Here is a 23,035-nt window from a genome sequence, read left to right as displayed (position 1 = left end):
CCCAGTTGCTTGTGAAACTTTTCCTGCCACACTTTTCCAGTTAATGTTCAATTTAAACGCTTTGATAAAGTAATCTGTGAACAGCCAGCTTTCTGTGGTGTACCCTCCTTGTGAGGAGTATCGATAAGCATCATCTAAGTAACCGTCAAATCAGCAGTGTTCCCCATGATTGCATCTATTGAACTTACTGTTCTGGATGTACTCAAACTTGAAATTATGTATTCTGATCTTTTGAGGTACTGGATTTATGATTTTTGTGATCTGTAATAAGCCATAATCTTCAAAGTTAAAACAAAAAAAGGCTTGCAATATGCCATGTTCAGTGAAGAGTTTTTAAATTATAAAAAATGTTCTCACAATATCTTTTTTTTGTTGTTGTTGTTGTTAGATGCACTGTCATAGCTAGCTTCACTTGGGACTGTACAGGTTGGACCTTTCATATAGTGGAGTTAATTTTAGGGGAAAAGGGAGGAAGTTGGGAACAGCTACGAGCAACTCAGGGATGAGTATCTCGCCAAGGATACTTCAACATACAGGTTGGAGGAGCGAAGGATCAAACCACTGACCTTCTCATTACCCACTCTACCTCTAGTAAAACTACAATGTGTGAGCATTCTTGTTTGTTAGCCTTTAGTGGGTAAAATCTGGTTGTGTGTCATGTGACCAGTTTCCCTGGTTGCTGAGATATATATGAAAAAAACCACATTCTTCTTTCATATTTTGGAAAGTAATCCAGCTTTTAAAGTAATAGAGGTGACTTTTGATCATCAAACTTCTCACCAATTTAACAAAATCATAAGATTATATCTTGTGTCAGCAGTTATGTGGTAAGCAGTGCTCTCTGAATCTTCACTGGATGTTTTTCATGTGACTCCCAAAATAATTATCCATGATCAGATGCAGTAGGCCAAGTTACATCTATTCATTTAATGCAAGTTTATAGTGGCAAGATGGCCAATAGGAGCAAACAGGATGGAGCTTTTAGCTAAGAAAAGCAAGGTGTTGTATGAGAGTTACATAATGACACTCTCTTGTTACACCAACAACTACAGTGTATTTTATTTTCATGATTCATCCAGAAAAGCCAATAATTCCCTACATCATCCCCCTTTAAAAACTCAAGTGTTGTTGTATCAAAGCAAAGTTAAAAGACACGAGTTTAAAAAAAGAAACATTTATTGTCTAGACATTTCAATCATTTTAGACCCACTAGCATTAAGTTCACTTAGTATTTCTCCCGATTAGACGTTTCTGCTTCATGTAAAAGACGTACAAAAAGTTTGTTTCTAAAGCAAATCTGGTAAGAAAAAAAAGAACATATGTACATTTATACAAACAGAAACAGATTTAAGAACAAGCACAAGGTTGTGAAATTAATGAGCTGAAGCTAACAGACTCCTTCCTGAAGCTGAAGCGCGACTGCACCTTCTCTACCCTCGTCCTTAAGACGACGGTGAAAAATTACGATTTAATCTTTAAAAAGTGACATCACATTTTTCATTTCAAAGCTAAACTTTGAGCTAGTGTCAAATTTCAGGAATACAAGGTAAAACAAGTATATGGCAAAAAAAAAAAAATCATTTATTTAGTGAGTATAATCAGGAGAAGTTTTGTTTTGTTTGTTGTTTTTTTTTTTACCCATCTTGGTCACTTATGATTTCCCATAAATACAACAAGATTAAATTACATGTTAAGCCTTAATTTGTTCCCATCCAGGAAATATAATCAACCATTCATACAATAAGACATGACGTGTTTGAAAGAGTGGTAAAGGCAGGGTGGGGGTGACTTACAGCGGTAAAGACATGCTGATTCTGTGACATCATTTCAGATCCGTTGAGCAAAAGCCCTTTCCGACATGCATTTCTTTCCTTTTTCTAATCCACTATAGTTTTAATTTGCAAGTTGAAAACATTTGTGTATGAAGAATTTTTGCTATAATGGATCCAGGACAACACAGAGTCCATTTGTGACAGCTGGTGCAGCTGGTGCAGCACGCACATACATACAGATTTCCCCCCCACCTCCACCCCCAACACACACACACACACACACACACACACACACACACACACACACACGAACCCCTTTCAGTGACTGACTGAGTTTTAAACATCCAAATGTAACCACACTAGAGTTAACACTGGCAGTGCAACAAATCTTTTGCACGTATTGCAAAAATCAAATCGGACATCTGCACATATCACGTCTGAATGAATTCGTGTTTACTTTACCAATGCTCACACTCCTAGAAGCCAAAGAACATAAACCCCAAATTATTTTTTAAGTCATTATACTCACTTCACTACCCCAAAGTAGTCAACCTGGGAGAAACACAGGGACCTACAGCACTTTACCAGTATCATGAAGCCAGTAATGCTGTGTATCTAATGTCTGAAAGGGACTTAACTGTGGGGTTACTCTAAGGAAACACCCACCAACATGCACTGATGGCATAGATTACTGCTATATTGTTATTATTGCCATGCCCCTGCCCCTTGCTTTTGTTAGAATAAAGCTCCATCTAAATATTTCTGTCAATATTGTGGAGATTTTACATTTGTGTAGGACAACTTTAGTGTGAAAATATATGAAAACTATGTATTAATAGAGAAGGAATAATAGAATTTGACAATTAGTTAATCTTCAATCAACTTTTTTTTTGAAAACACCAGGTTTTCACTCTTGCTTTCAACTTTTTTTCTTTTCTTTTTTAAAATTGAGATCACAGAGAGAAGGTTTTTCAGAATAACCCAAGTTAAGGATTCTGTAACATTTTACCATTTCCTGTTCTTGAAGCTTATCTGGATTGTTATGCTTATTTTTCTTCACATAGCTGAGTGCTTTACTTCTTCCATTTGAAACTGGTATGGATCTTTAAAAAAAACCCTATCACGTTACATGAGGATCAAATAAACTCATGACAGATGTTAATGGCAGCATAATGTGAGACAAGTCATCATAGCCTTCAGCATGTTTTAAAAATGTACCATTGGGACATTTTAAGTAGTTAAGTACAGCGTGTAGGTGGAAAGCTACAACTACAGTGCAGTTAGTGAGGATAGGACTTAAGGTAAAGACAGAGAACGTACTTTTCAGACAGAGTAGGCGTATCAGAACAGCAAGCTGAGGTTTTAAGGTCAAACAGCCATAGCTAACAGGAACGGAAGGCTGTGAGCGTCGTCTGAAACAAAATACAAATCAACATATTCCGCATTCACTGTTCGAAAATGTCCCTCCTTTCTCCCTCCTTTCCAACATGATGCCATTTCTTGTCCATTCTTCCCTCTCCATTTGCCGTTTGTTTACACAGTCACCCTGCAGGCCTGAGAGGTTGTCCAAATGTAGTTGCGCTGACATTTAGTGTGTTTCAATATCTGATGTTCAGCAGTGTTGTCTGAAGAGCTCGTTTCAGAGTCCCCTTTGGTCCTTTCTCTGATTCATGTAACTGATCCCAGGTTAGCCCCCAGCAGTAAGCAGATATCTGAATATTTCCTGTGCTTCTATTATCATCCACTTGCTCTAGTTTATTCCCAGCTGAGTTGGAGTCATGTACACAGGCACAACAGATCAGTGCATGTACAATATGGGTCTCCTTTTTGTGTTTCTCTGAAGGTTTCTAACAGAAGAAAGAATGTGCCATCAAGGTCCACCTTATCTGTGATCCAAGGGAAAATTTCTAGAAACACAGAGCATATTGGAAAAAGAACAAGTGTCCCAGCTTTCTTTCCATATATTTAGTAGATGACCTCATAAACAGTGGCCTTCTTGTCCCCTGAACCAGTAACAATGTACTTGTCATCCACAGATATGTCACAGCTTAGTACCGAGGACGATTCTTTAGACTGAGGAAAAAAGAGATAGAAAAAAAAAAGTCAATAATGAAAAGTTTTAAAAGAAAACTAGAAAATAAATTCATGTGTGTTTGTATGGAACACAGTGCTTAAAAGATTTAAAGTTGTGCTTTTAAAATTTACTGAATAGCACTGAAAGTAATATAGGAGCGACTGTGAGACTGCGAGGCTTTTACCTCAGTAATCATATTCAAAGTATAAGCAAGTTTTTCTGTATAATTCTCTTTAAACAACCTCCTTTGTTGGACAGCACTGACTGTTTCATAGCATCGACTCCGTTATTGTATGGATGCAAAACAGTGCTGGTGGATTTTGCAGTGTGGTTTATTAAAGCCAAAGCAGCAACTTTCGAGGAGCCCATTTTGTGTCATTTATGTAAATATATCATACAATGAATGTACTGATCAATTGCCACCAACCTGGAATATGCTCGCCCCATAAGGTGTCCTCCATGCATTCAGTAAGTTGTCCTTTCCTGTGCTCACAAACCATTTGCCTAGTAGAAGAGTAAACACAAGCATGCACAATATAAAAAATGAAAGCACTGTACAATGGAACATACAACGTACAGACATAACTTCAGTGAAACCACTAGGTTGGGGGTGTCTTCACCTAACAATGGATTCCAAGCCCATGTTTTTTTCCACCTCTATTTTACAACTCATTTAATATTCAAGTTGCTTACCACAGTAGGCAAACTGCAGGGAGAGCACACAGCTCTCATGTAGATGAAGCTGGTATTTATCCGGTTTGGTTACATGAAGGACCTCAACGTTGCTGCTCTCCATTCCAACAGCGAGCCATTCTCCTGTCGGACAGTAGCCGAGCGAGAAGATCTGAACACAAGAGAAAAGAAATATTAATAAGTCCTGTCAGGATTACAAATTTAACCAAGTGACACAATCAGATTTTGTTTTAGTGGGGATGCTACTTTAAAATAAAAACTGAAACCTGTGAAACTGGTGGATTTTTTTTTTTTTAAGTAAATGACTGAAATAATGTTCAAATGTCTGTATGATTGTGCACCTGTGATGTAAAGTCATGCTGCTGCAGCTGTCGTCCCTCCCTCAGATCCCAGGAGCGGACAGTGTTATCCAAGCCTCCAGTCCACAGCTTGGTGCCATCATTGGAGATGTCGATACAGCTGGCTCCATCTGTGTGGCCCTGGAACTGCCTGCGGGATACACACATACATTCTCAATTAAATAAAGACAGACATTTTTGAACAAGGCACCAACCATGAGCTGTGCAGGGCAGTTGGTATGCATCACATGTTACCATATGGAGAGTGCTTACAGCATTTCTCATCAGAAGCCACTTTTGTAGTACTAACACTAGATTGTCTGCCTCTTGGTGCTACAATCATAAAGGTTAAATCAGTCAGGGGCTGAGACTGCAAATTAAAGGTCAAATCTGTTGCTTAGAGGAGATTAGAAAAGCCAAGCAGTGATTGTAGATGTCCTTAACATTTAGCAGAGGCATATATTTATTTGCAGCAATCTTCTGAAGAGTGACAGAAGTAAAACCATACAGTTATCTCTTACCTAACGAGTGTCTGGTTGTGCAAGTCCCAGACTGCGATGTTTCCATCGCTGCAGCAAGAAAAGCAAACTTTGGAGTCCGGGCTAATTGCCAGAGCGTAGCATGCTGGTGCTGATGATGTTAACTCTGCTTTAATCCTGGGAGTAGGCGTGGCCAAATCCCAGATTGACAACGTGCTTGCCTCGCCTCCCACAATAAGCGTCCGACCATCAGGGAGAAGACGGCAAGACCGGATGTAGTTGTCTCGGTTCTAATTTGGTAGGCACAAAAAAAACAGTTAATATTTAGTACAATATACAACATTTTATTGTGTTGTATATTCACCACATACATTTAGTATTCACTATTCTGCAACCCAGAGCACAAATTCTAGTCTGATCAGTTCTGACAAACAAGTGTTCCTCAAACTGATACTCTGAACTGTATATTATGAGGCCATTACTGTAGTCCTATCCTGGAAGGAGTATAGTAAGTAAAGCTAATTTTTCATGGGGATTCAACAAATTTGGCCTGTCCAAACAGTCCAATACTTTTTGTTATATGGACTGATCACCATCAAAACACTGCCAAGTGGTCAACCCAAGTCTGGTCAGGTAAAAGGGAAGCTGTTGTCACCACACGAATAATACAGACAGGCAGAATAACAACAAATTGGTGTTGTATAACAGAAAACTGTTCTGTCTCAACTATGCATGTTGATGGCAGCTGGCCAGTGTCCCCTCACAGCTTCTATGTTTGGCTTTGTTGTGTGCTCATGTTAATTTTCCTTTTACTTCTGCAAAATAAACTCATTGTTATATGTGGTCTCCTCTTTTGAGCTAGTCCAAAACCCTATTGAGGCAGGAAATATTATCCACTTCTGCACCTCAACAGGCCATGCAGCAAAAGTACATCAACTTTTGGGTGGTGCAGTTTTGTGTCTTAACTGGTAGGCCTGGGAAGACTTGTTTTGTTAGAATTCATTTGCTGCTACAACTCGCCATGCCCTTGTGGCGGCCGATTCCTTTGCAGTTTATCCCCTAGATTCTAACTTAAGCTATGTATTCTCCTGTGTTTGTAAACTGCTATCCACTTTATGCAAACCATGAGCCAGCTCATAACAATACACCTCACTCACCAGACAGTCTAGCTGGGACACAGGGCTCTTGTTTCCTGGGTGACTAATGTCCCACACCTTGACACAGCCCTTTCCTCCTGTGTACACATGTCGGGTGGGGTTACTGATGGTAACAGCACACACCACCTCTCCGTGGTTCAGTGTGTTGATCTGACGGGCATGGCGAGGGATCCCAGGCCCCACCAAAGCATCTGGAGGAAATGGAACTGGCTGCATCTGTCCGTCGGCCGCGACATGAAATGAATAGGCACTGATGACACAGAGGAAAAAGGATGAAGAAAAAGAAATCGTCATCATTGTCATCATCATTATGGTAATTATAAGACAAATTATTTTTACAACTATACTTACGGTTTGCCACCAGGGATTCCTGTCAGACTAGGAGGCATTCCAGGAACTCGCATGTGAGGATGAGGATCAAAACCAACCTTTTGGACAGAACACAGACATTTATAAGCCCAGGACTAACAAATACCCATGGGAATTGGCAGAACGGGCACAGGTCAATACTAACCTCTGAAAAAGAGCATAAACACTCATGAGCACAAAGCAAACACACACTCTCAAGGACGCACTAAACTGCTTATTCTAAATGACAACTACAAGAGACAGCAAACACACACCGGCAGATCTGTAGGTATTTGTGACTGCCTCCCACCCCATCCTCATCCAACAAACAAACACACACACACACACACACGCAGCTGTTAAGTACACACCTGAGTTGCTATCAAGTGTTGCTCAGACACTGCTGTGTGACTACTAAAGCTATTTAAACAGTGTAATGAACACTATGCAAATACAGCAAAGAGTAATGTGGTTAATGTAATGCACATAGGTATGCCATCTGTATAAATACTATCCAAAAGAAAACAGGGACATAAAGCTTTGCAACTATTCACAATTTAATAGTATTTTTTTTTGTTTCTTGTTTTTAAGTATTCACATTGATAAATGTCACTTTCTTTAAAATAAAATAAAAATTCCATTCTTTGAGCATTTAAATGCCCTTTTAAGTTACATGGCATGACACAGGAAACTACAACATACTGAATATTTCTTTAGAGGGCTGTAAGTTCAATGAATGTGGTAGAGATCAAAATCTGCCTGGAGCAGGTTACAGAGTTTTATGGCTGAGAGGTGACAACAACTGCTGCCCAGCTGCTTCAAGTATAAAGCAAAGAGAAAGCCACAGTTGAAAATTTTCATGTGAAGGGAGCAGAACTCAAAAATTCACTCTGTTCTTTTCACACACATTCACTGGCATGAAAATTCATAAAACTGAAGAATCCAGAAGTGCAAACCTGACACCAGGCTAACATAACTCTAGCATCTGAGTTTCTGCCAAAGTTCTATCTTGGCATGCAATCCATAGACATACACAGATTTAAAATGTCACCTCATTTTATCACGTTAGTCTTGTTCTTCCACTCACCATTGGTGACCGCCCGTATGCGGCCACTGCAGCTGCCGCTGCAGCACTCATCTGAGGTGACATGTTGTGCAGTCCAGCAGCATAGGCTGCAGCTCCAGCTGCACCAGCTAGCTCCCCGTTCATTCCTGCTGTGTGGGGCAACATGCCAAATGCACCTGGATATGGACCTGGTACAGCCAGGGGAGTTCGCAAACCTGCAGCTGGAAACAACCACAAGAGGATTAATTAGTTAATGTCTAAGAATGCAAGTCTATGTTTTTTCACCATGCACTTATCAGATATCACTGCCAACGCTTGTCCAGGCTATCAAGTAAAAGCAACTTAAGCCTAGGTAAACTGAGATTTCTAACTAGACATCTTGCAGTCACACTTCATATTAAGCTGTCTCTAGGATAAGGTTTTAAATATCTTCCATGAAACAGTGACTGAACGAGCAGACTTCTGCCTGAAGCAAGCAAACTCTTAGTATTGAGGTCATTTTATTTTCCTCTAACAGAAAACTACATCATTTTATAACTATTTATTAAGTAGTAAGTTTAAATGACTTACTAGGTGGATGTGGTATCTCCATTGAGGGGGGTTTTGAAAGATTTGGTCGGATTCCAGGTGTGGAGCTGGGCCCGGGGGTGGAGTCACCTCTAGGCGTGGGTGTGCTTGACTTCAGCCCAGGTGTACCTGCCTTATCTCGCTGCCAAACACCAAAGGATAATTATAAATATACAATAAATCAATCAATCACTCCATTTACTGGGTTTATTTATATAAAACAAATACGTTTTTCCTTTCCATTCCTACCATTGCCATCTCTTTAGACTTTAGGGAGGAGGAGCTGGCTGATGATGCAGTAGAGGCTGGACTACAGGGGTCTTTCTTGAGAAGACGCGCTTTATCCAAACCATTTTCTCTAGGAGAAGGAAGAGGTGTGCCACGAGGGGAGGCTGGATCCTGGTGGAGTAACAAGAATTCTGTTAACTATTTGGGAGTTCAACTTAATACAATCTGACAGTCTCCTTGAAACAAGAAGACCACAGACACCTGAATATGATGCACGTCTTAAAAATGGACCATTGATGTAATGTAATTTAAGCATGTACCAGACTCAGCACAAAAACTAACATTTATAAAATATATTCAAATGTACTGACCTCATTTGAGACATCCACCACCAAATTGTCATCACTTTTCTCTGCGTCGCTATCCTAGGGAAGAGGATCAGTTAGATAATCAAATTAGTCCATTGACTGGCTGTATAATTAATAACAAATGTTCAAATTAATGAAGACACATTCCTTTTCCTTCGTCATGTTACATTAAAGACACAGGTACCAGAGAGATTCCTTACATAGTGACTTGAGTCCTTGTCATCCACCTTTCGCTTTTTGGTGTCATTTGAGAAGTCAGGTCCGTTGCGTCGCTTATCTGAATTCCTAAGACTTTCTGGCAGCAATGAGTTACTCTGCAAATGAAAGCAATGAGGAGGATGAGAAGGGCAGAACACTGCCGTTAATAAAAATATGAAAAAGAAAAAGGAAAATTTGAAGGACAAAGACAAATTTTGCCATTTACAGTTCTGACTTCACTCAGTTGTGTATGCATCCTGCATGAGCTCACTAAAGTGTCTGATCCGTCTACCACTAATTACAAGAGCTATTCAGCTATGTAGAGCAGGTTAGAAAAACATACTCCTACTTGCAAATAGGTTAATAGTTCACAGAAGCATGAATTAAGCAGCACTAACACTTAAACAGCAACCTCTTTTCTCACTTGACCAAAGCCCGTCACAGCCACACACAAACACATGCCTCTGAAGTTGATGATTACATTAAGTGGCTCTCAAAATCTATCAGTGCTCCCTCTCCTGGCTCTGACAAGCTGCACTGGCTGTACTGAGAGTGTGTGTGTGTGTGTGTTTGTGTGCACAGTGTGTAATTGACTGTGAAAGCCTGTGTGTATGAACAAGTGTGTAACAGACTGTGAGTGTGTATTGCTTGCATAACACTCCTGTGTCCCTGTGTCCCAAGACTACACATACACACAGACAGAGCTGCCTCCCCCTGGCCTCCTGACCAACGGATCCTATTGTTAATGGATTAAAGCTTCATGTTGAGTCCATTATAGTCTCAGCCTGTCAATGAAATGTGCATCCAACATACACAAACACATGCGCATGCACACATCGAGCAAGGGAGTGAGCGCTTGGGCTTTGAGGGGGGAAAGGGTAAATGAAGGAGGAATAGCTAAGAGAGGAGGGGGGCGGGTGAGAAAAAAAAGGGAGAAAGGGAGGGGATGAGATTAGAAGATGGAGGGGAGGATGTGAGAGTGTGGAGGAAAAGAAAGGGTGACAAGAGACAAGGGAGGGAAAAGAGGAGTTTGGTGTGTGTGTGTGGGGGGGTAAATCTGTATTCTGCCAAAGACCCCTTCCTTCATACCCCCCAAACCTCCTTTCCTCCCCTCCCCTCTTTATTGAAAGGTTTTAGTGAGCTGAGCACAGAAGCACTGACCCGCAAAACGTAAGCAATTTCCCCCCTCCCTCTCTCCCTGTTCGCTTTTAGCATGGTGCCTCTCTCTCCCATCTCTCAAATACACACACACCATGTCACATGACTGCTGGTCCCTCACCCCCCACTCTTCCCCAAGCCCTCCCTCTCTCAGTGGTGATGATATTAAACACAATGGGAGTCTTTAAGCGCGGGATCAGGGGCGGTGGGAGGGGGAGAAGGGGGTAATCTGCTCACTGAGGTGTTAAATAGGCACAACAATGCAGGCTAGGGTTGAGGTGTGTGTGTGTGTGTGTGTGTGTGTGTGTGTGTGTGTGTGTGTGTGTGTGTGTGTGTGTGTGAGACCATGCTAAAAAGCTCATTTGGAGGAGAAAGGAAACCTAACAGTTCAGAGCAGATCTAGGGCAGAACTAAACAGGCAGGCCAAAGCCCTACCCAAAGAAATCCCACCACCCCTGCAGACACGCACACACACACGCATGCACGCACGCAAAAAAGCTAAGAGTCAAAATGCACAACTTAAAAAGGTAAAAGCTACCTGGGTGTGAAACAGCACTAAAAACTACAAGGTGCTTTTATTCATAATGACATGGTGTCATAACTTTTATTGATCCCTGAGGGGGAGTTACATAATAAAAGCAATTTCATTATAATGAGGGAGGGGGGGCAACAGGTGACATCTACTCGCATTATGAAATTCTGTCCTACAACATTTGGAATAGATTTGACATCAACCTTTAGCTACTGCATTTTCAATTAAACCCTACAACTTCTGAGAACTGTATGACTGGCCAAACATAACCTTTTATATAATTGCAGTAGTGAAAACCCAAGCAATTAGCACATTTCTTGAAATTATGTCAATTAAATATGTATAATTAATGTGTGTAAATTTACATTTGACTGTGTTTAAGTGCAGTTTACTTACTCACAGCTGTCTATTAACTAGAAGAACAAAGCAAATTTCCCGTAAACCTAAATTATCCCTCAAACAAAAGTAAGACAATAGAGTTGCTCACCAGAGCAGTAAACATTGCTGCAGAAAGAGGAAGTACTTACTGTGCTGGGTTCTCGCTCTGTTGTCATTGGAAAAGCGTGTGTGTGGTTGAGGTCACGGGGGGTTTACCAGAGCAGAAAAAAAACAAACAGATAAGGGGAGAAGAATGAGTTCAAAATATCTTTACAAGTAAGAATCTGATGATCAGAGTAAATGGACTCAGAGTCTGAGAATGGCATGATAAGCAGGTTAAAAAAAACAAACTTCATTGCAACACAATTCAGTGTTTCTGTGCTGGAAGGTGCGTCTCCTTACCTCTCAGGTGTTCGGGTCCTGCGGGGTGAGAGTCTTGTCCGGACAAGTGAGGTTTTTTCTCACCACTCTCTTTTCCTGCCAGATGAGGAGGAACAGCTCCGAGTGCTCCTGACAGAGCCAGAAGACTAGCTGAACCACCCAGCTGAGAAGGATGGAGACCAGCAGGGTGAGGAGTGAGGGGCACAGGAGCACCACCATGGTTATGGGACAAGTGCTGCTGCTTTAAGAAAGAGAGGGAAGGGGGGACAGAAAGAGAAAGAGGTGCTTACTTGGGAGAAACATAAAAAAAAAAGTGACCTGCTACAAAGAAGCACCAGTCCATTTTTTATTTAGGCCGTGGTATACACAGCTGGACCTGTAACAGCCACACAGATGAATAAAAAGCAGTTTAAAAGAAACACACCTATGTGGATATGGCCTAATTCAGCAGTTGTGATGTAGCGCAGTGCATTAAAAACAAAACAAAAGAAACTAACTAAAAAACAGAGACGTTGAGTTCAACGAGAAGTCTCAAATTTCATAATACAACTACCATAAATGTTTAAAGCATCAGTATCTGACACCAGAAACCCAACATAAAACTGAGCCAAAACCCGCTAAAACTTAACAATGCTTGTAACCTAATCAAAAGAGACTTCTGTCCCTATTAAAGTCTACAGCAGATGGGACAGTTTCTTCACTGTCTGGGGTTTACGCCACCTCAACAAGCTGCTGCGCTCTACAAGGTGGTGAACACAGCCTCCCCCCCCCACACACATCCTCCTCCCTCTAAGGTCAAACACTGAACAATACTGACAGCTGGGATCACAGCCCAAACCCTGAGGATGTGGAGGGGGTAGGAGGGAGGAATGACGAGAGCCCCAGCTGCTGCTTGCACTGTCAGATCTTGTGAGGGAGTGAGGCGACTGAGCAGAGAGGGGAGGAGAGAAGGAGAGAAGAGGGTCAGAGAGACAGAGAGAGAGGGAGAGCCAGTTTGGCTGGCAGCCCTGCTCTCTCTTTCACACCAAATCAGGCGCTCGTCTGAGCGTGAAATGCCTTTGTGTTCCAAAACATCATTATTGCCTCCTCAGACAGTAGCCGCGGGAATCCAAGCTCACTGATTCGCCGCAGGGAGGGGAGGAGGGGGGGGGAAGGAGGGAGAGAAGAAGAGAAGGTGGGGCACAGGAGGCGACTCGGCGGGGGTGGAAGCAGTGTTGAAGGTCAAACCGACTTTTATCTCACCTAATTGACGCACCCACCCCACCCCCCATCTCACTTTGGAGCCTCCGCCTCCTTTTACCTCTCCATCTATCCTTTGCTCCCCGCATCCTCCCCCAAAGAATGGAGGTAAAACAACAAAACAGTTTTTTAGCATCAACCCCCATGCCTGCCTGCGCACACACACTCAATTTCCAGAGTTAGCTCGCCTGCCAAACAATCAAACATAAACACACCCACACGTCACACTTGATCACACTTAACATGCATACGCATAGTCTAGATAAACAAGGCAGGCACACACATCCTCACTCAACCATCCTACCTCTGCCTGTTGTTTTCTGGGGATAACAGAAAAGCATGCTCTGCTACACACAGACGCACACACAAACAGATGCAAAGCACACACACACACGCACACGGATACACAAACAGGACCCCTGATGGGAGTAAATGGAGGGGAAGTATTGGTAGAGGCAAGGGGAGCCTGGTTTGTCATGGGATGTTAGTGTGAGCTGGTGTGTCTGTGTGCATTTGTGTGTGTGTGTGTGTGTGTGTGTGTGTGTGTGTGTGTGTGTGTGTGTGTGTGTGTGTGTGTGTGTAGGTAGGGGCAACATGCTTCATTACGCTCATTTAACTCACAAACGGGGTGAATGACAGGCTGGCGTGGGAGACGAGAGGAGATGGGAAGGGGGGGTGTAAGGGTAACGCTGTGACCCCCCCTTTTATAAACACAAAAATCCTGCAATTAAGACTCAAACAGCAACTGCCAAATCCACCTCTCACACCAATCAGACACTAACAGAGACCCCCATCAGTTCACGCCAACTAACAAGCCCACCCCACATCACACCAAGCCCTCTCCAGACCCCTCCTCTTTCCCACATTCCCCTTAAACCAAAACCCATAGCCTCTCCTCCAGCCAGTCAAGCCCCTATGGCTCCTATAAGTCCAAGTAATAATGGTTCTCTAATCCCACCCAAAGAGTCATCACCACCAACAGTTAGACTCTCTCCATCTCCGTTTTGCGCTGAGCATCACTGTCAAACCTCAAGGAAAAAACTTCTTTTTACTCTTAGTGTGCCAAATCATTTTCTACTTAAGTATGAATAGCTGGTCATGCCCCATCAGTCTTCCAAGTCTGACAACATCTTTTCAATAAACACCTTTCATAATTCCTGAAGCATATCCTCTTTGTCAACTTACTCATTACGAAAGAGTCCAGTTCTATCAATCAAAATCAAAACCACAATCTCAAAAGAGAAAACATATTTGCACAAGGGTTAATTTTCTTTCATTTCCCATAAAAAAAAAATCACTCATATGCTGTACATCAAATTCTACAAGTCCAGTGTTGGCTTATATCCTTGAGTTAAGTCTGGTGACAAAGGAATAAGGAATCTCATTTAAAAACACAGTTTCAGGCATATTCCTAAAACTTTATATCGATATCTGTTATGATTTGACGGCAGTTCTTAGGATTTTAACTGAAATGAGAAGAGAAAAAAAAACAGACAGGTGACCAAAATAAGGACTTTTACCTTGTGTTTGACTTTGACCCATTTATGTTTGAATAAACAGTAAGATGTGTATTTATAATCCATTTTTACTATGTAAACAGTACAAATTGTTTCTTCAAATAGAACACAGACCTTTGATGACACAACAAGACTGTGGAAAACGTGGCTTCCATATTAATCATTAAGTGGTGCATATGCAGAGTATTAGGTAATTTGCTATACTAATGTCCATGTCCTTATTGTGGTTGCCCCCTAGGCAGCTACTAACACTAGTCATACTTACTATGTTAACTGCAAACAAAGAACAGCAAGAACAAACAAAGAAGATCACTGTGGCAGCCAACAACAACCTGAGAACTGAAATAATTTTATTACCAGAGCAAAATCAAACTGTGTTCCAAACTTGTTTGTGTAGGGAAAGAAATATTTCTTATGGAGTAAACACACACACTGCGATAGTTAATGCAAAGAGAAATTAAAGGAATACACACTGTAGGTGGAAGACCTGGCAGTCCACGTACCCCGATGACAGCATTGAGCTCTGCCATGGTCACCTGTTTGGCTCGCTCCACAGCCTGAACCACCTGCTGCTGATGCTGTAAAACAAAGACGCACAAACGTTTGCCAAAGCCTGAGAGTAATGGCAGATTTACCAGTAAAATTAGAGTGTATAAATGGGATACAAAGCACAGTCTGTAGCTCTAAGTCACGCATACTTACCTCCTGTGAGAGGAAGGGAATGACTTGTGCACAGATGGTGTTTAGTCTCTTGGCAATCTCAGTCTGATGAAGTAAGAGACACACACAGATAGAAAGAGACTTAATTGTTGATAACATAATTACATTCATTTAGAAAAGACATCTGTTCAGTAACACCAATAAAGCAATAAACGTGCACACACACACAAGAAAGTGCTGCCACCACAGCAAGCAAGCAAAATACCCCCCCTAAAAAAAAAACCCTACCAGACAATGATACCAATGACACTCATCGACTTCTCTCCACACAGAAATCCAGTGTGTGCCATTTGCAGCACACACAGTGTAATGAGATTTTCCTCTCTAATTATAATTGTGGGCTCAGCTCAGGTTTCTCTCTTACCCATTTTATTTCTTTTGCTCCCTCTGTCTGTCCTCTGTGTTCTTGTCCCTCTTCCCATCAGCACTTCAACATAATCTCATCAACTACTAACTTGGTTTGCTCTCCCTCGGTATCCATGCCAACACATCCGCCTGCCCCTTAAACCCCCGGAGGTGGTTACAATTGGCTGAAACCAGATACCCCCATGGTGGCATCAAATCAGATAAGGGGACTCATATTACATATCATCCAATCAAATTGAGACGAGGACGACCAGAGTGAAGTGGGAATTGGAGGGGACCATGAAAGGTAGTAATGGCTCAGACGACACACACATAAATATATAGACACATAGAAACATGCATCATATCACCCTGTATTATTGTTGGGTGAATACTCAGGAAAAATGTGATGGTTGTTGTCACTAAAACAACACATGATTTTATGGAAACTTTTCAAAACTCTGCCAAAATTAAGTCATCAAGCTAGAAAGAAATGTAATATCCCACAGCACAAAGCAACCACCTGTGTGGGTTTAACTAACCCAAAAATGACTTACCCTGCTATGCAACTGATACATGCCCACTTTACAGTAATAGCAAACAAGTAACTGTTCAAGAATTCATTGCTCTAATCTCCCATCTACATTTAAACTGGCAGTCTGCTATTGTTTACAAGTTAGAAATTTGAAGAAATGGCCATAAAGTCAGGGGATTAAAGTTATTACAGATCATCCAAAGAGTGATAGTAAAGCTAACATAGGCAAAACCTTTTTTTAAGCAGTGGCTGAGCAAAACTTCAACACTAATCTATCAGCAAAGTGTAATCAAAACGGTCCAAGAGGAAACCTGACTTCTGCATGTTCTCTTGACTGTTTTAAAACTCTGAAAAATCCAGAGAGGAAGACTTTGGGAAAACGCCGATATTTTTAAGAATAAAGAAGTTCCTGTTGGCTGTTCTACAAATGCAGATGTACATGTATTTCCCTTCAGATGGAAACTCTGATTGAGTCATGGGAAATCCCACTGGGAAAGTTGCTCTTCAAGCACTGGCATGAACTGGCCGCACAAAAAAAGGAAGATGGTCTTGTCAAACAAAGAGTCTAAAAGGGAGACAGCCAATAAACACATTAAAAGATGGTGTATGTTTCTTTTACTAGTTGGATGACAGTTCATTGGGTAAAGGGGAGTGTTAGTAACGTTGTACATCTAGCTAATGACATGGTAAGTTCCCAGACATCAGCAACTGTTTGAAGGAGACACCAATATATAACTTTATAGAGTTTTATTACCCGATGAAGGTACATCACAGCACGACCGTTTTGGAAGCATGACTGTCTGTTAAAACTTCATCTCAGTCCTTCCACTAGTCACTGAGATATTTCAGCTCGGGCCAAAGTCCAAAGGCTGACATGCGCTGCCATCTCTAAAACTTTAAAACCATGGTGTCGCTGCTGTAAATTATTTAATGATTTTAATGGGTCTGACAGTTCCTGAATAACTGGAGTGGAGACGTCCTCTTTAGCTGGAGCATACTTGCGCTCAATTAGATGTCTCTGTCACGCACACACCTGTCAGCTCGCCAAACAGCCACAGTTCAGCCAATTATGTACTTGGATGAGCTAAATCAAGTGCTACCGTTTTCACAATGAGTCTTGAACTACACACATAAATGCTTCAAAAATAATAGTACTTTATACATATATTTATAAAAACTATAAATATAACTGAAAGTAACACAACATACATCTAGACAAGTTGACAAATGATACTCCCCAGACAAATTTAAATAAGGTGGTTGAATAAATACTCCACGTAAAAGTAAGCAAAGTCAGAACAAATAGACGTAAGTATATATGGAATAGCTTCCCTCTGAGAAAACTAAACACTGAACAATTGACTCTTTATCCAGAATCAAAAGACATGTTAAGCCTTCAGAGTACGCGTACCTCCGTGTCATAACTACATGAGCTCATGAGCTTGCCACAGTTTTAACATTGCTGTCTGTGTATGTGCACCTGATGGCTACAGTACACTTTCAACAAATAAGAAAGGGGGATCTTAAAAACCTGTATCCTGTCCAGTTTTAAAATTTCAGACTTCCTTGTACTGCCAAAGTGTGCCAAAAATAACCAAGTTATTCCATACCAAGAAATCTTGAAATGAAAAGCTATTTCCAGCATACTATATCTGTATATCCATTCTCAGAATTCTGAGTTGTAAGCCTATAATTAGCTTTGTATACAGGGTCAATCATTAGGCTGTCTGAGAATAGTGTGACCAGATACTAGGGCAACCCAGCAAACCTAAGCCGAGAGACAAAGTCAAATACTCAAATTTCCCAGGCTGTAGCCAAGACTTACAAGTTCATGGTGTTGGCTTCAAAAGTCTCGCCTCTCACTCACTTTGAACAGGGTGACGTTATGTGTTATCTAACTGAATTATATTTGCTTGTGGGGAAAAGCTGCAAAAAGTTTTCAGGCAGCAGCTCAGGTGCTAACCAATCAAATTGTGTTATGCAAATGTCCTGAGAGAGCAGAATGAAGATGGAGTACTCTGTCATTCATCTGAACTTTAGCAATAATCTCCAGAAAACAAACTAGACTTCTATCAGTGGAAGGACAAAGACTGTTTTGTGATTTTTGGCTACATTTATGATGAAAATGATCACGTTAGAAGCAACAAAACATGTTTCTTTTACCTCTACTTGATGCCCAGCCTTTGTATAGGTGGTACAGAGGGAGGGAAATAAACTATTGTTGTGTGCACTAAAGGAAAAAGCAATGTGACTGTGATATTATTAAATCTAAATGTCAAAACTGAAAGCTGAATATCCACCCAATAATCAAATATTAGTGTCCAGCTCGACCAGTTCTCTTGTATATGCTTACATTTAGACCCAACCAGCTACACTAAGCTCATAACTGCTAATCAAAGCTTTCTTTGCTTGCTTTGTGATTTCACACAATATGATCTGTTGTTACTCTACTACGCCTCTCCCCCAACATTGAGACATGCCTAATGTCAAGCATAAAAAAGTAACAAAATCAAAAAATACTCACAGCCCATGCATCCAAACCCTTAAATTAACATTTCTATATAGTGAATGAATCGCACAATGACTCATAACTGAGACAGCGGGTGAACAAAAGTTGAGGATGCAGAGAAAAGATGCAAGCATACACAGAAAATGTGCGAACAGAGAAGCGGCTTCCCATTACACATATAATTGGAGCATTATGCACCCTCCACACACGTACATCCTCAGCAGGAGGTGAGTTGTTAGTCTATATCCTCCATACCCCCAACCACCCACCCACCCACAGAAGCTTGTTGCTCTGACAACTGCAGTCCCAAGCTAATGACCTCCCCTGGAGCTTTAGTGAGTGTAACTTTGTGTTTATGTGTGTGTGGACAATAGGAAGAGATGCATCTCCCTTACAATGAAAGAGCAGTAGCTTCACATGGACATAAAATGAAAGAGGAGCCAAAGACGGGGGAATTTGCAGGGGGGTAGCAAAAAGGAAGAAGAGATCCCATAACTGTTATTGGAGAGCAGAGGAAGGCAGAAAGAAAAGAAGAGGACTTGGGGTATAAAAAGGGAGAATAACACAAGAGGAGAAGGAAGGGGAAGGAGTGTGAGAGAGGCGGAGAAGTATCCCCACTCTTCACTGAAGCATCCAGCCAATCCACCTCCAATTTCCTCTGGTCTGACTGGTCGATAGCTGTGGTAATTACTGGTAAACGCTCTGAGCCCTGCACCACTCCTGTGGGGAAATGTGTGTTTGTGTGTAGCGAGAGGGTGAGAGTTTTTCCCTGCTCATCATCCATATGTCTACACACTTAAAAAGGAGAAAATTTTTAACTTTCACTGTCTGTGTACATATGTATATGCATCAACAAGTTCTGTGCTTGTGTTCACTCTATCGTCTGTGAACTGAAACTGTCACTATCCTCACGTTTTTGCATACATTACTTAGGGCTATGCAAAAGTGCCCTTGCCTTTCTGCATGTGCATGTACACTGATTGGGTAATTGCCCTTGTTATTGTGCGCTTCATATTTGAGTCTGCCTCGTTACTGTGTTAAGCTCCCAGCTTCAAAAAGGGAGAGCTCCACTGTATCTCCTCCGTCTGCCTCACCGTGATCGATTCCTCTGCCCTCACCAGCCCTGCCCCTCTAATGTAATAAAGCAGGCCGCTCCCCTAGACAGCACCAATCAATCTACAGAGCCATTCATCCTGCCTCTGGGCTCAGCCGGCCGGCCCTAACTGGGGAAATGGAGACAGAGCCCCATCGATCACAAATAAACACACATATACACGTATACAGTAAAAGAGAGAGAGAGAGACACACACACACACACAAATGCACTTGTGCACACACAAGGACACGTCAACAGGCCCACACTCCACATACATCAAAATCCATCCATGAGGGGAAGAGAGATAAACAAGAGGACCGACAGAGTGGACGAGCAGCCATACCTGTTTGTGCATTTCAATGTTGAGGCCATACGACATCTCATAGTACTGGGGGGGGCAAAGAGTGAGAAGGTTAGAGGGGTGAAACAAATCCTAAATCCCTGAAAGAAAAAGCTTGAATAACTTAAACAATAATTAGCTACACTGTAGATGTCTTTCAAGATATTTGCAGATCCTTTTAAATGAAGTGTTCCACAAAGAGGTCAAACTACTTTGAAAGTCAAAACATGCAAGTCAAATGCTTTTTAACTTGAACATGAGGCAATGCAACATCCTAACAAACAATCTGAACCGAACAGCATTCCTGTCCATGTTATGTTTGTTTCTGCGCTAGATGAAAAGCTTTTGACACACAGCCACATTGCTTTGTGTAAAAGAGGTAAAACTTCAGTGATTAAAAGTGAAACGTAAGCTCTCATGTATATTTTATTTTCTGAAACAGTGAAACACATTTTAAATCAACATGAAAAGTCGTAACAGCACAGCATCTTTGCACAGTAAAAGCAGGTGACACTTGCACGTTGCTCTTCCTCTTCCCTTCATTTAGTATTAACAATACATATATTTTGTATTGCGAGTCTTCAGATAGGAATTTGTATTCTGCTTTATAAGATATGGACAACTGTCTCCTCTAGGAAACTTTAGAATTCCTGCATGTGATGTGTGACCCTGCAGGGCAAATGAATTGAGTATAGGGAGCTCACCATGACGTAGTGCCTCTGCATCTCTGTTTTTTCACTGGCCAGCTTCTCACACTCCAGTTTGAGACTTAAAAAAAACAACAAGAAAAACAATACACCATTTACTTTGAGTGGAACTCAACATTTCAAGTTAAACTAATCAGTTTTCATTCTTTCTCTCGCCCCTCTTGCTTGATGATTTAAACACCCTCTAAAACAGTCCATGGAGATGTTTCAAAAGAATTGGTGCAAAAATGGAAAACACGATGACTGTTCCCGTCAAATAATGGGTATATGTTTATGACAATCCTCTTCTTTGAATATGTAAATCAGAAACATCCAGGTCTAGCTTTCACCTGTTGTGAATGACCCACCCTGACAACATCTAGAGCAAAGTTAAAAAAAACAAAAAGAAAAAAAGAAACACTCTGCTCACATGCAGTACTTGAGCAAGCCTTTTCCCTACACAGCTACACACACAGGGGAAAATAAGGCGTGATTTATGAAACCCTAAGCCCACACGCCACCCCTCTGGCTCTCACCCATCAAGAAGATGTAGACCTACCGCAGTGCAAGCGCTAACACTGATGCCTGCTTGCATATGTGTGCACTTTTGTATGTGTACGTGAACCTAATCCAGGTTTATGGGTTAGTCTGAAGCCAGGGTTGAGGTTTTGTTCATTATGGTTATGAGGATGACTGTGGTTAGGGTGAAGTTTAGTGTTGGGAGGGCAGATGACAATAGAGGAAAACGTGAATTGAGTGTTTGTGTTATCCACCTGTGGTACTGTGCCTGAAGAAACTGAAACTCCTCCTTGATGCGGTCCAGTGACTCTGGGATGGTGAACTTGAAGGGCTGGCCTGGAGCCTGGTGGGGCGTCTGGCGCGTGCGCGCGCGTACACACACACACACACACACACACACACACACACACAGATTACTAACATCACACTGGCACATTTTGTTGTCTACATTATGAATCTGATACTTTTAAGCACAAATACAATATCAACAACTTCTAAATATTAGTCGTTATTTAAAAAACACACACAAAAAGCCAAAACGCAATATAATCAATCCCACTGTAGAGCCCAATTAGTTAGAAGACTGAGCTTAATATAAACACATAGGCAGCCCGGAGGGGCGGGTCATATAACGAGGTAATGTTACCCGGTTGAGCCCGGTGAAGTGAGCGTCTGTTAATGCACAAAGAGCGTCTTACCGGGTGTCGCCCCTGGGGAAACATTGTTATCTCCGGGAGGATGAAACCGTTTCCTTCTTAAAACCCCGTCAAAGTGGGATCAAATGGGGGTGAAAAGTAAGGTTGTGGGAAGCTCCCAATCAGGGAGAGGAATCCATCCGCCGTTGTTATTAGGACCAACGATCGTTAATTAAAAAAGAAAAAAAAAAGGCACCGACCGCTTGTCCGCTTCGTCTGGGTTCACCGACCGTTTAACGTGAATTTCCGCTTCTTCCTGTCTCTCGGTCGTCGTCTGTCCTCCGCTCCACAGGCAGCGCGACCGTAAATCAACCGGAAAAACACGGGAAACGGCTCATTAGTTGAAAGCAGCTGAAGGGGGAGGGAAGAGAAGGACAGGAGAGCCAGGTGAGAAAAAAAATAGGGCTGGAGCCACCTTCGCCACTCCGACGTTTGTTTTGTGTGCGAACTGATGTATTCCGAGTACGGAGAGCCGACCAAACAAACAAACAAGATAAAATCAACCCGTAGATCCTCAACAGACAGCCGCAAACTGCCGGCGCTCAGTCAGAGCATCAGAAACAAATCCACACAAGTTAATTGCAGAGAAGAGTTCCCACTTGACTCGCCGCGGTCACTGGCTGGCGGTTGAACGGTCAACAAATACAGAAATATTTACTTCCTCGATCGGTGTGGAAGCAAGCCTTGCCTCCAAAATAGATTTCTCGTTTTTAAGACAAAAAATAAAAAACGAGGAAATATGTCGTTAATTTTGATAACAACAACTCCCACAGCGGCGGGAACTGTTCACGGTCCTGCTCTGCTTTACCTCAATGGCAACTTTCTCACGCGGTTTCACGCTCACCCAGCTAACCGAAACTATAGGCCAGCCCACAAAACGCCTCCGCACCAATCACAGTCTCCGCTCCACGTGGGGAAAATGATGTGGGTTATGAAACTGACCAATAGCCTCTCTGCAAAGTTCCCCGATTCTGTTGACCTCGTTGAGCTACGCAGATTTTGACCAATCAGCGCGTCGCAAGGAGCTGCCACTTCGGAAGCGCGCAGGGCGGGCAGTGCGGTGGGGAAAAAGGCAAGTCTCAGCTGTCAATCAAAGT

General features: G+C 41.9%; 1 protein-coding gene across 4 annotated transcripts; it reads right to left on the bottom strand.

Moving 5' to 3' along the window:
• Positions 1-1,158: 1,158 nt before the first annotated feature.
• LOC116336415 (transducin-like enhancer protein 1) lies at positions 1,159-22,776 on the bottom strand. Of its 4 annotated transcripts, none has more exons than XM_039620897.1 (20): positions 21,942-22,776; positions 21,498-21,598; positions 20,743-20,806; positions 20,042-20,086; positions 15,196-15,258; positions 14,967-15,071; positions 11,759-11,978; positions 11,506-11,522; positions 9,291-9,404; positions 9,094-9,147; positions 8,744-8,893; positions 8,498-8,636; positions 7,949-8,148; positions 6,865-6,941; positions 6,514-6,763; positions 5,399-5,646; positions 4,881-5,028; positions 4,540-4,690; positions 4,274-4,350; positions 1,159-3,845 (listed from the first exon to the last, which is right to left on the bottom strand). In XM_039620897.1, exons 1-20 carry the CDS (start codon positions 21,963-21,965, stop codon positions 3,738-3,740), a joined length of 2,355 nt encoding a protein of 784 aa, XP_039476831.1. In that variant the 5' UTR covers positions 21,966-22,776; the 3' UTR covers positions 1,159-3,737. The 4 variants fall into 4 exon arrangements, with proteins under 4 accessions (XP_039476831.1, XP_039476832.1, XP_039476833.1 ...); XM_039620898.1 differs by having other exon boundaries at positions 11,759-11,975; XM_039620899.1 differs by having other exon boundaries at positions 14,997-15,071.
• Positions 22,777-23,035: the final 259 nt, after the last annotated feature.

The sequence above is a fragment of the Oreochromis aureus genome, linkage group 12 (genome assembly GCF_013358895.1).
Source record: "Oreochromis aureus strain Israel breed Guangdong linkage group 12, ZZ_aureus, whole genome shotgun sequence".
NCBI classification, from domain to species: Eukaryota; Metazoa; Chordata; class Actinopteri; order Cichliformes; family Cichlidae; genus Oreochromis; species Oreochromis aureus.
Note: the sequence above shows the minus strand (reverse complement) of the source record. Positions and strands in the feature narration are given on the sequence as shown.